Raw genomic sequence first — 17,814 nt, 5'->3', positions numbered from 1 at the left:
TTCAACCTTCAGTAAGAAAATATATTCCATGTTTATTAACAAATGCCTTTCTACTTCTTACTTTAATTGGACTATTCTAACATGACTTTCATGAATGCTTTCTAGATAATGAAAAAATGCTTTGTTTAATAAATATACTGTCACAAGTAAATGCCTTATTCTCCATTATGTAAATAGTACATGAACAGGGTATCAGGGGTTAACTTATTCTTCACTTCTTAATGTATTCATACTTCACCACTCCCATATCTAGCTCCACCCATTGTATATATAAGGAGCTGCATACATCCCTTCTTGGCTTCTATCTGTGAATATTCAGTGAATATAGAATGCCTTATGTAAATAAAGAGAGATATATTTGAACTCTTAATTCTCGAATTATTTATTGAGTCTGATCCTGAAAATATCGCAACATATACTTTTCCAATACAGTATTTCAGTCAGTGCCAGGGACACCAGAGATACTAATTGAGGTATGGCAGATAGAAAAGCTGTAACGCTGTGTATTAAGTATAACACCTTCATCCTAAGGAACCGAAACTGAGTTTGCTGTACAAAGCCGTTTTCTCAAACACCAGTTACAGATTTAAGGCCATGTGATAACATTTGGGTACTTAATGTTTTCTAATTATACATAGCCACTAACCCTTTCTCCAATCTGTGTTTGGTCTCCATGAGGTAGTATGTCAATATCAGGCTGAAGACAGCAAGCATCAATTACTGCTTTATACCTGTGGAAACAAAAAGGGTAATTGTCAATTCATGTGGAGATTGCCTCACCAGCATATTTCATGTACTTAAAAGCAAGATTAATCAGCTGGAAAAGTCACACATTGGAAAATGCATGCTTGCTAAGCACTTATTTTTCCAATGGGAATCCCACCTGTTTCAGGCAAATAAATTATACTCTAATAGCTCACTGTCAAATATTTTGAAGCTAAAAAAAGTGCGCCTTGCTTTTGTATTTCTTGGAGATTATAATCTATAATTGCCTTTAGGGGCTTCAGGATCTAAATTATTTAAATCAGATTATTTGCAAGTTTAAACTTGTCAACACTGTAGATCAAGAGAATGACATTCATTTATTAGTACTGAGAAGTGTAGATTACTACAAAATAAATTGGGAAAAAATCTAAAATGTGATGGTGGTATCTAAAAAAAATAAACATCAAAAAGGGAAAAAGAAGGGCTTAGGAGAAGGTGATATAATAAGAACTGTGAGAGTTCTATGTTGAAACTGTTATTTAATAAAGAGTGCTAAGACACTATTTATGTTAGAATTATTCTTAAGAATAAGAATAATTGAGGTCATCTTGCCATGGATCTATCATGATAGTGATTCCATATTATTTCTGCAGAATTTGAGAGTATGACTTGTATTGCCTCATATTATTAATACAAACATAAATAAATGACTTCTTAAAGGAGGCTGTCAGAAGCAAATGTGGCATATTATAACTAAAAAAATAGTATATGGTGCTGAAATGTATTCAAACCCATTGTTTACTTATTTTATAAGTAATTTTCCAGATTGGAAAAATATATTATTTGAGAGACTTTCCAGGAAGAGAGAGATCCTCGATTGATGCTTCAGAACATTACATATTTGAAAGGTAACAACTCAACATTTGCACCATGTAGCTAGGAAAATAACATTGTCAGCAACAATAAAAATGTTTACAGACAGGATGATAATGAGGATTGACTATAATTAGTTTTTACATGGCTCTTAAATACATTACCTTTGTTTATTGAAGGGGCTTTCAAAAGTAATATTTTCTTCCACAGTAGCATTTAACAACCATGGTTTCTGAGAAGCATATGCCACTGGTCCTCTTTTTCTGAAAAAGAAAAGAATTCATCCAAGTGTTTTTATGTTTGATGTCTATTTGCTTTCAAAGATACTGAAATGATTCTTCACTATAATGTTAGTTTTATGTCTTCCTTAAAAGACAAATTAATATTTCCTATTGTTCATAAAAAAAGGAATGAGCAATGTGGTAGCCTAGTGGTGAAGACACTCGCCTCCCACTTAGAAGGTTGAGAGTTTAATCCTAGGTAACGGCAGATATTTCTCTCCTAGGGTACAAGGAAAAAAAATACTGAGAACTCTCGAGTGGTGTCAGGAAGGGCCTCCTGCCAGTAAATGCTCAGCTCCACCCAGTCACCCTGACTCTACCCTGAATTAAAGGATTACAGGGTCATAAAAAGGGAGTTCATAAAAAAGGAATATTGTCATTAACTGATAAGTGCATTATCAGTTAAGTTATTCTTTCTAAATTTGTTCGCCTTAACTATATGCAAGATTGTAGTGAGATTACTTTGATGTCAACTTAGTTCCCAATTTGATATTTTTCACATATATAATTTTTTTATTAAGAATTTTGATTATAATAGTAAAATCTTATACAAACTAAACTTAAAAGAAAAAAGAATAGGAAGAAGGAATAAAAAGTGCAAGACAAAAAGAGAAGAAAGAGAAAAGTAAGAATATTTTAAACAGAAAAGAAATAAAGATGTGACTTCGAATCTTCATCACAGGAAATATAAACAAATTTAGTGACTCTTCACCCCCTCTAAAATTGCAAACATTTATCTCTTTATCCCATAACCCATCTCTTATCTACAGAATAAACAAATCCACAAAACATCATCTTTGTAGTTCTGGTGTCACTTCAATGTTCATAAAAGATTGCCAGAAGTAATAACCATGATCCATTAAACTAACTTTTATTTTTTTTCTTTTACTTTTAACAGTCTTAATCTTTAGTTCATTCAAATATTGACATAGGATTAATATCTCTTCATTTTTTCTTTATTCCATCACAGAGAGTTCTTCAAGGCTTTAATAAGCCATTTTTGTAAACCCAGTAGGAAAAATTATGAAGATCACTTTCTTGGTTTGTCATTTGCATTTCATTTTTAAATTTTAAATTCTGTCAGTTTCTTTTATAAAATCAATGAAATATCTTTTTCTAAGTCATTATCTTGGCCCATCAGTTGTAAATCCACTTTTGATACCATCTCTAGCTTGCCAGATAAACTTTGTTCTACATTTCTCATTTCTTAAATAACATCTTTTTGACATAGTCTATCCATAGAAACAGACGTTATTACTGACATTGTTGATATTGTAGTTACTATTTTCTCATTCCACTCCTCAAAAGTTTCCTTTGGTGTTCTTATTGTTATAATGTCTTGCAACATTTCAGAGTTTTAATTCTTTATCTAAAATCTTTAGTTCCCCCTAGTGTCCAGTTTTTAAAATTATGAAATTGCTTATCTTTGTTTTGTCTTCTAAAGTACAAAACAGAATTGATTTCCCATGAGAAGCTGTTTGTCTTTAAAATTAATTCCAAAATATTATTAAAGTTTCAATATTCCAATTTTATGCTTAAAATGGATGCTTAGTCCATTTATAACTTTCTAAGATCAAAATCTTATTTAGCTTTTTGTTGTTTCTTTGATCTTTGCTGTGGTCATTAGCTCCACTTTTGCAAAGCCATCTTGAGTTTGCCATACCTCCCTGGAAGACGTCCCAGTTTGGCATTTCAATAGTAAAAGAAACTAAATTTATTAATTCTTCTGAACTATTGTATGGTGAGTCATTCTACATTATGTATCACCATATTAATTAAATATAAAAGATGACATCTGTGGTTAGATTGTCTCTGGTAGCCCAGCAGACTAAAACACTGTTATTAACATCAGCTGCCTGCAATTACTGCAAGTTCAAATCTCACCAGGCTCAAGGTTGACTCAGCCTTCCATCCTTTCTAAGGTAGGTAAAATGAGGACCCAGATTGTGGGGCAATAAACTGACTTTGTATAAAATATACAAAAGTATGAAGGCTATTGCTTAACGCATTGTAAGCCGCCCTGAGTCTCCGGAGAAGGGCGGCATATAAATCAAATTAAAAAAAAAAAATTGGAAGAAAAACTTTTCTTTCAAAAGTACTGTTAATGGACATTTTCAATTCATATGAATCATTATGAATGCTTATATCCTTGACTTCTACTTATCACTTTCATTGATAATCATACAGATAGGGACTCAGACATCTTAATGAGCAGAAACATTTATTCGCTATGCCATTTTCCTGAATTATGCATAATTTAGCAATTATCCAAATTATGCACAATTTAGCAATTATGTTGTACCTTTAGTCATGATATAGTTCTTCCTTGATTTTATGTAGCTCAACCATTGAGAATATCATTTAGTCAATAATGCCTTTTTGTCTTGATATAAATTTTTGTCTTTTTCTTCTTTTTCTAACTAGCTCCAGAGAAGCTAGAGCAAAATCTGAGCGACCCTCAGTGTTAAATGTGCTTTTTACCTTAGCAGTGTATTTTTTTAAAGAAGCATAGACGCACCAGATAGTATTATTCCAGTAATATAGTATATGGGCTGTTCTGATTTTTGCTCATCAGAGAATTATAATGATAAAATGCAGATACTCTATAAAGCAGAATTTTTCAGTTTACAAAGTTAGTAGAAGTTATTTAGACATTTGCATGAACTTATTGGATATTTAGGGATTTCTTTCTTTTTTGACATAACACTATACAGAAAGTACATAAAAGATCTTACAGTCCAGATCTTTGATCTTACAATTATAGCATAATGAAACTGCTTTGTTGACAGAAATTTTTGCAAGTTTTTTTTAACACTGTTTTTAAAATACTGTACCTGGGCTCCATTTCAACAGTTGTTTCCATGTCAGAGCTGCAAAACAGGTACACAGTAACTTAGTAGTTTTTCTAATGCAACTCGTTAGAAATGCTTGAATTTTAAAAGTAAATGAATATGATCAACATTCACAGACTTGTGATATACAGTAACTCATTCTGGATTCACTGTGGTTGGTCATTCCAAGCATCAAAACATACTCATCGAAATAGCCTATACGGTTTTTTGGCTAAAAAAATATTTTGATTCTTTTTTTAAAAAAAATCTTCTATCATATTAGATGTCTTTGTTACTTTGCGTTGTATGACAGAATCAAATTAATTATCATACCTAACGTCTTCCCCCGTCTCACTGTCAGGAATGCTGCTGTAATATCAGAAATAACAGAGAAAAAAAAAGTTTAACATATTATAACGTTTCCTGCACAACAGGATCTTATCCTATTTTGTCTGATGCACTGAAGCAACTTTATATATTTCCCAGTTTGAAGGCAAATGAATGTTCTTTTTTCACTTAGTCACAAAGTTACTGCCATGTGATCAATTTTCTCAGTTACGAGTACAATGATACAAAAAGTGTGTAGCTGGTTGTGACCAACATGGACATGTAGCTATAAGATAAAGGTAAAGGTTCCCCTCACACATATGTGCTAGTCTTTCCTGACTCTAGGGGGCGGTGCTCATCTCCGTTTCAAAGCTGAAGAGCCAGCGCTGTCCGAAGACGTCTCCGTGGTCATGTGGCCGGCATGACTAAACGTCAAAAGCGCAGGGAACGCTGTTACCGTCCCACCAAAGGTGGTCCTACTTGCATTTTTTACATGCTTTCAAACTGCTAGGATGGCAGAAGCTGGGACAAGTAATGGGAGCTCACTCTGTTATGCAGCACTAGGGATTCGAACCGCTGAACTGCCGACCTTTCGATTGACAAGGTCAGCATCTTAGCCACTGAGCCACTGCATCCCTACATGTAGCTGGTTGTGACACAAAGACACATGTTGAGTCTACAGTAGCTGTTCATGTGGATTAATTAAATGAGGAAAGCGAAGGTATTTAGCAACTTATGCAATATCAATAGAATTCAGGATTCATTCTATAGTAATATAATTCATATATATTAAAGACGTGACAGGTCTGTACCTTAAACAAAAAGCTATACAGCAACTAAAAGAATAAACTAAAATTACCTGTTCCAGATCACATTCCCAGATATCTTCTGCATCTCTCCAAGTATTCCTAACAAGAGAGATGATTTGCCACAGCCTACTTGTCCCACAATCATTGTTAACTGACCTGCAACAATAGAAAAAAATCTATTATTCTTGAAATGTTGACTTACATTTGCCCCAGTCCAGAGAACAATTAGGCAACTGATTTTTAAATGAACCATTTTTTTTCTCATGCACATTGCTAAGATCATCCTCATTTATAGTACATATTGCGTTGTAGATATGGATGTGCTCCTGTTTCTGTTTTGTGCTCAGGCATTTATTATTGCATAGTGCTTGATTATGAACATTTGCAAATCCTAATCATTGTAATAAATGCATTAATACCTTGAGGAATTCGAATATCAACGCTGGATAAAGTTGGAACTCCTTCAGGCGTCCATGTGAAAAATCCATTCGTGACCTATGGCCGCAACAGCAATAGGAAGATAAATGATCTATGTTGTTGCAAAACATCATACATATTTTCCCTTTTAAAATTTCTTTTTTAAAAGTATTGATAATAGGCAACTATTGAATGGAGGGGGGAACCAGGTTCATAGATAATAGAGTACAGAACGTCCTTATTTGTTCTAAGAGCTTCTTCCCAAGCTTTTCCAAGTCAATCAAAAGAAGTACAGTAATTTAAAATTTCTGTTGCAACATCATAGAATGCATGATACAACATAGTAGATCAAATAAATATTTCTCTGTCTCATCAGTATGTTTCTTTCTGGATTAAGCCCATTGCATCTTGACTTTTAAATTTTAAAAAATAGATCTTCTATGCGAAAAGTAATAAACAACCAAATCCCATAACTCTTCCTATCAGACTTTTGTGTACAGAACAGTCATGTTATAAGAATAATGTGTCTCTAAGTATTATTTTTTTTTACTAGAAGTAAATTAACTCAGATTAGGTTTTTTTCCCCTGTAAAGAGTTTAAGTCTGAAAAGCAATTCTGTACACTCCTGAGAATAAATTCATCTGAACATAGCATTGTTTATTTTTAACAGTTGATAAAGTTATGCAGCATAACTAAGAGCAATGCTAAACATAAAAATGCGTATAGGCTGATTCAATATTGAGCACAGAATAAAAATAATTATATATCTAACAATTAAATTCTATTTCTACTTTCTATAGACAATTATCCTCCTAGACTGTTGGAGAAATAAATTTTACAATTAGCCACATTTATTCATATAAAATAAAATCAGATTAAGAAACAGAGGTTAGTAAGTGGAAGTTCATACAAAAAATGGAGGACATGCAACCCCATAATCCATCTTCTAATCATACAAGATAAAGAACAACTTTGTGTTTATTTTTAAAAATTGATTGAGATATGTATGGAGACACCATTGTTTCCATAGAAGTCTTTTATTCTAGCCCCTGATACATGGGGATGTATCGTACTTAATGTGAGAAAGAATGAATAATGAATCTGCTCAGAGGCCTTTATTCATTCTTAATAAGATTGACATGAAGATTACTACAGATGCTACCCCTCCCCTAGCATAATTTAAGCCTGAAACTTAAAGGAGTGGAAAGAGTAAATGGCTAGGTTCATACATAATGCTAAGCTATAATGTGATTTGCTTGATTTTGGTTATTGAGCCTCACTGTTTTATGGCATGGTGTGATATGTGAACATAAATTGTGATGTGATCAACAATTATGGTTAACAAAGCTATGTGGAAACTATTATTTTCTTTCTCCTTGCAATTAATCCATGCTCCTTCAAGAGGCCTATCTTCCAATCTGATAATCATATTGCCAAAATTGTTGTCTATTTTCTGTGTTAATGAGAAAAAAAATTGGTAGTCTTCTACTGCAGGAGATAAATTTGGATTGCATTCTCAGCATGGGACTATAGTACTAGAATTTTTATACTTAGTAGAAACAACATAATTAGAAAGAGTGACCTTATTATCACCTTTACACAAAAATCATCTGCTTCTGTGCTGCTAACAGATCTTCTTACAGGAGAGCTGTAATTGTTCCAGTCCTCTTTGGCAGGCCTCTTACGGTTAACAACTTTGAGGGTCTGTGCAAGACCAGGAAGACAGAAACATCGTGAGTGGGGGCATGAATGCAGATGTCAGCAATGGGCAATGAGTTAGTTTCCTAGTAGATGCACTCCTTAGCTAAGAGAAGAAAAGGTGGTTTCTACCACGAATGTTTGGGTTGAGTAAAGGCAGAGGTGAAGGACTTCGTCAGTTTTGGCTGGGTTTACGTACTGTACTATGCCATAATGAGGTTTTCGTTATGATAGCATAGTGCAAAATATCACCTCAAGTTTTTCTGGGTGCAAACCATGGTTCATGATTTAGCAAAATACCTGAAACAAGATACTTTGACTACATAAACCCATCACTTAATTCAAACTATGGTGCAGCATAATCCATAAAATCGTTTTCTAAGTGTGCACTTCTTGATTATCTTGGATCTGTTACTGCTGTTGGATATTTAATCCTGTTCCAGGGGACTCTAACAAATCAGCAAACTGCATGCCTTTATACAGTACTGTTGACTGAGATGCATCCCAACAATTCTGATAAGGATTGGATTTCCCCCCCTGCAATTGTTTCAGAATGCAGCTGACAGTTTCTACCAGCAAACTGTCTCATCATCCACTGCTGGCTTTAAACAAAGAGTAGTCACCATATAATCTACAATAAGTAGATGTTAAATTTTACTACGGTGGCTATTAATTACAAGGAAAGTGACAGTTATTGGCATTACTGTACAAGCAAAGATTTAAGAATGGGATGTTGCCAGTTTCACAATCAAATTAAAATGACACTTACAAGAATCTGATATTTGCTGTGGTTGTCTGGGCTTCTTGGCTCAGAACATTTATCGTGCTCTTCTGCAATTTCTTCACTCGAGAGAAATTCATTTAACTTTTGGACACTATGAAAAGAGAAGAATGGTAGCAAGCTAAACAAATCATACCACTGCTGCATGCAATAGCAGTGTTCATTACTTTAGGAAACTGCAGCCCTTGATCCCATTTTGATGTCCAGCCCTAAGGATTCTATTTTGATTGGGTAAGGATGCATAATAATGCACTGAAAAATGATCCAAAATACATACTGCCCTTTTAGGAATCTGAATAAGAATATTAAGATAACTTGCTATTAGGACTTTATATTTATACTTTGCATGACAGTTTTTAGGGCTTTTATAACTGTTTATGTATTGCTTGATTATGCCACATTTCAGTTTCTACGGCGAATAACTGTATCCACCAAATACATTTTGGAACAAAGCTGTGGAATTCTAATTATTGTTGAAATCATGAGCAGAAAAACTTCATTACTTCATTATACTTTGAGTATAACCTTGAAGTTTTGATGGCTCCATCTCTGCTATTGATTATTTATTAGAATAGTTATAACATGTATGTATAAGATATTAGACCAGTACTAGCTAGTAGAATAGAATAACAGAGTTGGAAGGGACCTTGGAGGTCTTCTAGTCCAGCCCCCTGCTTAGGCAGGAAACCTACACCACTTCAGACAAAGTTAATACTATTATATAAATTGTAAATGTTTTATTGCCATTGGCTGTTCCTCATTATATATCACACATCTGTCCTAAATAAGTTGCATTAAATTCAAGTAAAAAAAAAAACCCTTAAAAATAGGGATGTGCAAAATGTGTTGATCTGGGAAAGGAATATTCCAATAAACAATAGCACATTGTGTTCCTCTCTGTATCATGCTGTTTCTGGCTAGTTTGAGGATTTCTGTGAGACAGTCCACTAACCTAGAATAAATTTAAGGTGTTCAAGATGAAACAAGTCTTTTTCAGAGTTACACTACTCAGGTGCAACCTTAAATTCCTTTCATTATGGAGTATTTACTTCCAAAAACTGCTAAACATTTCCTGAAATGATGTGGTCTGGAAACGACATGGTATGATTTGGTACAATATAGAATGACATGGAACATTCCACTGTTCTTTAGAACATTATATTCCTTACTCAGCAAATATTGCATATCCTTAATTGGTAATGTCTCTTTTAGGGTTGGATGAAACTATTCTACAGTTCTGTACTCCTTCAGTCTATACATAGTTTTCTAGTCCATCATCATATTCAAGGATGATACAGTTGCATAGAACCCAAATATATGATTAATCATAAATTCCATCAGTAATTATGCTTAGATTTAATTCTACCATGACATCAGCTGTAATACTACTAGCAGGATTGAGAAAATGTATTTACTTAGTGTTTCAGCAGAATCAATGTTATTTCCCTCCATAAACAATTAACAAATGTTCTATATCTCTACCTCTACCACTACCTCTACATCTATATATTCTGTTTGATCATGACTGATTTTCAGAGATTGAAAACAAGTCTTTGCAGGTTTTTAAAAAAGATTTTTCAGAAACAGTTCCCTCTTTTCTGCATCCTAGGGCTAGCTAGCTTTGTGGGACTAGAACTCATGGTTTTCCAGTTTCTAGCTGGTGCCTTAACAACTACATCAAATTGATTCTCACATCCTAATATACATTTCCCACAAAAATCACAAGGCATACTATAATGAATATTAGCAATAGAAGCTCTAGAGAAGCTGATAATGTAATGTAGGGAAATCCGCCATGATTTACTAACAACAAAGGACCTTTTGTAGAAAACCCACAAAGATGATATCCATATTTTTTGGAGTATAAGATGCACCTTTTCCCTCCTAAAAGAGGGTGAAAATTTGGGTGCGTCTTATACACTGAATGTAGCCCTGCCCAGACTCTGAAACGGAGGCTGAAAAAAAAGCAAGGCGCAGCGGTCACAACCAACAAACTTGTTGCTAAAGTTCACCTCTGGGAACAGCTGATTGGGGGTATTCTGGGAGGCTGATACACCCGCCGCCAATCAGCTTTATTCTTATTTTCCTCCCCAGAAACTAAGGTGTGTCTTATACTCCGGTGTGTCTTATAGTCCGAAAAATACGGTAAATCTAAACCAAATTGTAACTCCTGCAGCAATGGAGGTGACTATTTTCAAGTGTCTTAACTTTGGGGTGAGTTCACTCATGAAACCTTACCTTACAAGAGCTTTAACAGTGGATCTAACCACACTGGAGAGTAGGAACAGGGGTGTCACAAGGATGTGGAAAAGGGAGAGTGATGCAAAGGCCACCGAAGGAGAAAAATCAGCATTGACAACGAGATGGGCATGGACAACAAACGTCTTATTAGAAAAACAAAAACAAAATGCCATTTATGGTATCAGATCATTTATGTATTAAAGACATATTTTCAGTCAGATTTTTATTGAACTTCAAATATCCAAAAGATCAGCAGAACTGTTACTCTTATAGAACTATTAATGATTACCAAGCAGCATAATATATACAGCTATAAATAGACCATTTATGTAAGAGTTTTCTTTTTTTTATTTATTTTATGGGTGTGCTTGCATATTCTTTTGTGGGGGTTGTCACTTGGTGGTGTTTCTTAATATTAGTTGCCCAGAACAATTTGGAAAAGTTGCCATACAGATTAAGTAAATAAATAAAAGGAATCAAAGAAGTTTCTCTGAATGTAGAGTAAATCCATGAGTTGTGACTTCAAAAGTGCCTGAATTTGCCCCATCTAAGACAATTAATTGTATTTTATTACTGGACTAGTTCCAAAAGAAAGTTCTACCCAAAGGAAGATGGCAGTGAGAATGAGCTGAAGTCTGTCCTATATGTAGCAGACGGAATCAGTTACTGTCAAGAGATTCAAGAATAACAAAACCAGCCTTACTGTACGTTATAATTTTCTATAGCTTTTAAAATAATATAAACTAGTTGCTACTCTTTTTTTACCCATCCATCACTCTGTCAGCCAATGCATCGAGAATATAATCCATTTTAGCTCCAAACCAGTACTCTGTTTCTAGATGATGCTGAGTTTCAGTTCAGCATAATCTTAAAATCCTGAGGTGCATCTGCAATGGGAAAGGCCAGTGTGATTTACACTGACCTTTTTAATTTATATTTCATCTTTTACTGCAGTCCTTAGTATCATCTTTCATGTTGTTCCTATGTTTCTTATCTCTCTGCAAAGCTTTTTTTCTAGTAGCTATTGGGAAGAGCAATTGCTGGAATTTGGTATCTTCCTTCCTTCCTATAGCATGAACAAACTTTATGGACCCAGATCTCCTCATAGTAATTTAAAATCAGCAAAAGCAGAATCAACACATTCATTACTAAAAAGGCGTGTCTTTCTCTATTTTTTTTTCAAAAAAATAAAATTGCATTTTAATATAAATGTTTATACTTACTATGAGAACAGCTGCGATTGGTATTGCTGCATTCATGAAAACTGTAGGGAAAATGTTTTTTTTATATTACATTTACACACTTTTGTATCTAAATCTCTTTCATTCTCATGCATTTCATTTACTTTAGAAGAGTAATAACTTCTATAACAAAGTGCAGTATAAGAAAAAATATGCCAATAATTACAGACATTCCACCCAATATAAATGATGCTTAGCTTAACAAAGTATGCATTTGCAACTCCAACAGTGCCTTTTTCTTTTAAATTGCTTGTTTTTTAGTCAGGTAGAATAGCTACAATACATTGATATTGTATTGTATTATTCAAAGAAAGACACATTGTGATTGTTCCAAGCAGATTTCTTTATTGATCCTCACCTACAGACAAAACCTTGCCAAACTAAAGCAGACTACCACCCCCATAAAGCATACAGTCTGAAAACTCTTACGGAGAAGCAATTTTCACTCTCTTTATCTCACACAAACCATCTGAATTGAATTGTCTCTTACTCCTCCTTCCTGGGAATCCAGACTATATTCATCACAGTTCTGGTAGTAATTCTGTACCATGAATGGTAGCAATAAAATAATGAACTAGCAATTTCCAGGGACTTTCTGGGTAGATTTGATGTACAGTACTGGTTTCTTCTCTTATGTCTAGGCATAGACACAATTCTTTACATTAAAATATATTAAAATATAAGTTATCCATTCTATTACAGTAATCATTATGGTTTATTACTTATGTTGCCAAAATTTCTTCCTAATTTGAACAAGTGATAACTGTCAAATTGTTCAATTTATTTCAGAAGTAGGATACTCTTATATTCCTTTCAGCTTCTTGGTTCACACTGCAATCTTATTGCAGCAGCCAAACAGGAAATATTTCAAATATTTCAGAATTGAATAAAATAAGCTACAGATAAGCTTTCTAGACTTAATTAAACATAAATTTGGAGGGAAGGCAAAGATTTTCATTATAAAATACATGTTTTAAAGCAAAAAAAAAAAAAAAAAAACCTGAGATTCATTTCTTGGCATCTATAAATTGAGTTGATTTCTCCCCCGAGTTCTTGAAGATGTCTATAGTGTCAGCAATACAGAACTACATGGATTTAATGTGCTATTTCATTTCAGGCAGTTTAGTATGTATGATGTAGAGATGGACACTAATCTTTGTAATTTTGTAGGGTGTCCATAAGCCTGTAAAAAATACAAGATTCTTTGACAGGGTTCACATGTTGTGCTAAACTATGGTTTGCTTAACAATGGTTTGTTCAATAAACTGAATTGGCTAGGGTTACATATGCAAAGTCATAAAGCATTGTTCCTTAATTAATATATGGATCTCTCTCTCTCTCTCTCCCTCCCTCCCTCGGAACTTTTTTCTAACATAAATGCAAATACAAAGACTCTGGTGGTGTAGTGGTTACAATATAGTATTGTAGGCATACTCTGCCCACAGTTTGGAGTTCGATCCTAGTGTGCCTTCCATCCTTTCAAGGTTGGTAAAATGAAGACCCAGATTGTTGGTGGCTATATGTTGACATTGTAAACTGCAAAGAGAGTGCTGTAAAGCACTATGGGGAGGTAAATATAAGTCTAAGTGCTAGTGCTAATGCTATTTTCATTAAGCTCAGAGCTGGAAGATTAAATGTCCCACATCCTATGTGCCAATGACAATTCATTATCTCTATTAATACATTAAAAGATACCTTAAGAGTTATTTGGATTGATAATTCTAACATTTAAAACAATTTATTATCATAAGCCATTTTCAAATTTAATTTCTGGCTGTCTTACCACATCATGTTAAGCCATAAAGTTTGTTTGGCTTATAGGCATTTTGTCTTTTGTCTTATGACTTAGCATAGTGGTCTCAAAATCTCAATTTATGGGCTCCCTTTTTTTTCAAATTTCTCCCACTAGCCAAAAGCCAGCTCTTAGGATGGATCTGGTGGCAGGTACACTGAACTAGCACAGGTTAGTGAAAAAGAATCACGACTTGTCTGACTAAGTAGATGTACCGATCTGAGCTACAAAAATGAGGACAATCATTAGATGGCACCAGAAAGAGTCTTGTGTATTATTTTGTTGTCACCTAGAAGTTGTAGAGACTTTTGCATTCCACATTTGTTTAATCATAGGTAATGATTAAATGATTGAACATCTCTTTAAATGATTAAAGAGATGTTGGATGGAAGGATGGGTGGATGGATATCCCTCCCTCATTTCCCATAGTGATCTCTTATGAAAGCCTATTCTAAATAAGAAAATTTGTTCATGGTAAATTCACAGACATCTGGAGGGAAGCAAGTGGGTGAATTGTCTTCTGAAGTATTGTTCTTCAAGCAGATTAATTTTTAAAGGAAAACATCAAGATTGTTTATTCCATAGAGAAAAGAAAATGAGTTAAAGTACTTATGATAATAAGTGTTGCCAATATGCCATATGTTTTGTGCATTTGGTTGTTTATTATCATGGGCCAGTGTAGCACCATCTCAAGAGACTTCTTTCATGATGAACATTTACCATGATAAATAAGATCTCGTAGGAGCTAAGGAAAACATAAGCAGCTTTCTAGTGCTAAAGGGTAAAGTTAATGTCTTAAGTACAGCCAAATTTGAAAAATTTCCCAGGGCCTTTTTCCTTGCCCCTGCTTACTGTTTTCAGTTGCTTAAAAACAGATTGGGTGACATACTATTTATCCTTTTGGAGATAATTAGTGAATAACTCCTATTTGTTATCAAATGTTTCACTTATAATCAGTTTTAATCATTTCAATCCACTGCATTTATTTACAGATGTCACCGTAATCATCTTTCTTACTATGAGACACTTAAAATGCTGCACTGGTATTAATTGCATAGTTACAATCAATATTGTTGTAAAACTACTGCTTATTTTACTTCTAATATACATACACTGTTTATAGACCAATTCTATATCCAGGAGTAGGTACTATTCAACAAAATGGAAGTTAATTCTTGGTAAATAAGCCTATAAAATCAGTATTAGTCTGATATTATATAACACAGCATTCCAGAAAATTTAACAATTGGCTCTCACAAGCCTCAGCAGTGATTTGTTATTTTATAATAAATTCCTTTTTTACAATGAAATTATTATTTTCTTAAAAATTAAGATTACAATACTACTGCAACATTTCTACGTACTTACTTTTGTCTTTTCTACTGCTCAATTCACTATTCATACCAAACAACTGTTGAACAGTAACAGTCATTAGGTCTGAATTATAGGCAAATAAATTTCATGGAGAAATGGTCTCCTTTGTATACCGACCTTTTTTTTATGTCTGACATATATAATACATTATTTACTGTATCAGGGAGAAAAAAAATCAGTTGTAGGCAGCGACTAGCATTTAAATTGCTCCTCAGAGGATCATCTGGAATTGCAAATCAATTACTTCTTTATGCATTATTAAATGTTTGGTACTTAGTTTTCACATTTGTCAAAAATCTAAAATTATTTCAGTCTTGGCCTCATTAACTTAAGTGGAATCAAAAATGCAAAACTACTATAAATGTTTTATAACTACAAATAATTCTTGTCTGTTTATAATCTTTAAAGATGGGGAGAAACACAACAATTTGATCCTGAGCTGCACATATTCTCTACTATTGGTATAAAACAGTTTATGTAATTGGTAATTTGTATCCTGACTAGGGTGAAGTAATTTTTATGGAAACTGAGTATGTACATACAATACATACAAGTACAGTATGTAAATACAATATTTTGGTCACCATGACATAAAAAAGATGTTGAGATTCTAGAAAGAGTGCAGAGAAGATCAACAAAGATGATTAAGATCCTAAAGCATACGATGAATGGTTGCAGGAATTGGATATGTCTAGTCTAACAAAGAGAAGGACAATGTGTGACATGATAGCAGTCTTCCAATCTTTGAGGGCCTGTCACAGAGAAGAGGGGGTCAACTATTCTCCAAAGCACATGAGGGCAGGACAAGGAGTAATGAATTCAGATGTAACATTGATTAAACATGCTATCGGCCTAAAAGCTAGAAGTATTCCCAATGGAAAAATAAGGTCAGTCATTTCATGATACAGGACTGGTAATTATAGTCATTTTACCCTTATCTTAGGATAGTCATTAGCCTGTATGCAGAAGAATGCCCATGTATCTACAGTTGTACATTTGATTATTCTGTTTTGACCACAGATAAGAAGATCTTACACCATATTGGAGTTTGATTTAGAATGCTTTGTAAATTGAAGGTTTTAAATCATGATTTTCATATAAACCAGTCAATTTGAAAAGAGTAAAGAATAGTTTAGCAAGATATGTGGACCAACTATTTATTGGAGATACAGCTTACTGTTTTGTTTTCGCTTCATGCAAGCATATTAACTAATATTGATCTGGCTGCTTGAAAAGCATTTTAATTAAATCTTCAAGACTATTGACAGGATTAGTACATTTTTCCCACTTTTAAAAATATTGAAAAATCAATATTTATCTCAATATTAAGGTGTAGCACAAATAAATTTCTAGCATTAAAAAGATAAACTCAAGTAAAACTCAAAGACTGGGAAATCTTTTTCTTAAAATTTTGTTTGAAGAAATAATGCTTGTGTGATGGGATTTACTTTCTCCTTTTACATTCAAAAAAATTCAGCCAGTCCATTGGACTGAATTTTTGAGGATTCATGGAGAATTCCAGGTGGAAGGGAACAAATGATTTGATGATGAACTAGCAGGAGAAATTCATTCTATTGATTTACATTTTGTTTAAAAAAATATATACAATTGGTTTTGTCTTTGAAAACCAATTTCCCAAAGACTACAGTGCAGGATTTTTTAAATACCTTGGGAGTTTTCTTGGTATGGAACTAATTTCTTTAAATATGCAGTAAACTAACTGAAAACTTATTTACATTTATACAAACATATAAACTGAATTTGGGGACAAAAAGAAGTTAATTACTTACTTGATATAGAGGTATAAAGAGCAAAAGACTTAAGACTTGTCATTTCCTTTTGCCGAGTTTCTTCCACACTACTATGAAAAATGTGTTCCCAGGCATAGAGCTTAAGTAGTTTTATGCCTCGAAGCATTTCATTTGTTTTCTTCAATCTCTCATTGGAATATTCCTGGACCATTGGCATAAAAATAATTTTGGATTATAGTGATATCATAAGATATAGTATTATATAACAATCCATGGAAATGCAAATTGGTTGCAAAAAGACCCTGTGCTTCAATTTTTATTTAAATACTTCTTCCCCGCTTATTTATTTATAATATTTCTATTCCACAGTGATCAAAAGAGATTCTTGGTGGTTACATATAATAATACAGATTAAAATACATGCAATAGGAGAAAAAAACAACAAAAGCAGTAAGAATAAACCCATTCAACATAAACTAGAAATACAAGAAATAAAACAAAGATGGCCATGTTCACATCTGGGGAAAATTCTCCAAAACAGTTCAGTCTTTAAGAACTTCTAAAATACCAACAAAGAGGGAGCCTGTTTGATCAACACTGCTATGAAGAAGCAACACTGCCTGCATTTCCTGAAAGTGCAGGATTTGCAACAGTTTCTCTCTGGTGGATCTAACTGATATTGACAGGTGTATG

General features: G+C 33.6%; 1 protein-coding gene across 4 annotated transcripts in view; it reads right to left on the bottom strand.

Moving 5' to 3' along the window:
* Nucleotides 1-17,814, bottom strand: part of ABCC8 (ATP binding cassette subfamily C member 8) — a 65,493-nt gene that overhangs the window by 26,387 nt on the left and 21,292 nt on the right. For 2 of the 4 annotated variants that reach the window (XM_070933510.1, XM_070933535.1), the window contains 11 exons: nt 17,161-17,323; nt 12,187-12,227; nt 10,961-11,106; nt 8,711-8,816; nt 7,837-7,947; nt 6,246-6,321; nt 5,877-5,982; nt 5,024-5,059; nt 4,694-4,729; nt 1,743-1,841; nt 647-731 (listed from right to left, as the gene is read on the bottom strand). In XM_070933510.1, the coding sequence (XP_070789611.1) occupies nt 647-731; nt 1,743-1,841; nt 4,694-4,729; nt 5,024-5,059; nt 5,877-5,982; nt 6,246-6,321; nt 7,837-7,947; nt 8,711-8,816; nt 10,961-11,106; nt 12,187-12,227; nt 17,161-17,323 (1,005 nt within the window). The remainder of the gene's footprint in view (nt 1-646; nt 732-1,742; nt 1,842-4,693; nt 4,730-5,023; nt 5,060-5,876; nt 5,983-6,245; nt 6,322-7,836; nt 7,948-8,710; nt 8,817-10,960; nt 11,107-12,186; nt 12,228-17,160; nt 17,324-17,814) is intronic. The other 2 variants (XM_070933519.1, XM_070933527.1) reach the window with 2 other exon arrangements.

This window comes from Pituophis catenifer, unplaced genomic scaffold, assembly GCF_029215685.1.
Source record: "Pituophis catenifer annectens isolate HBS135680 unplaced genomic scaffold, rPitCat1.0.hap2 SCAF_1, whole genome shotgun sequence".
NCBI lineage: Eukaryota > Metazoa > Chordata > Lepidosauria > Squamata > Colubridae > Pituophis > Pituophis catenifer.
Note: the sequence above shows the minus strand (reverse complement) of the source record. Positions and strands in the feature narration are given on the sequence as shown.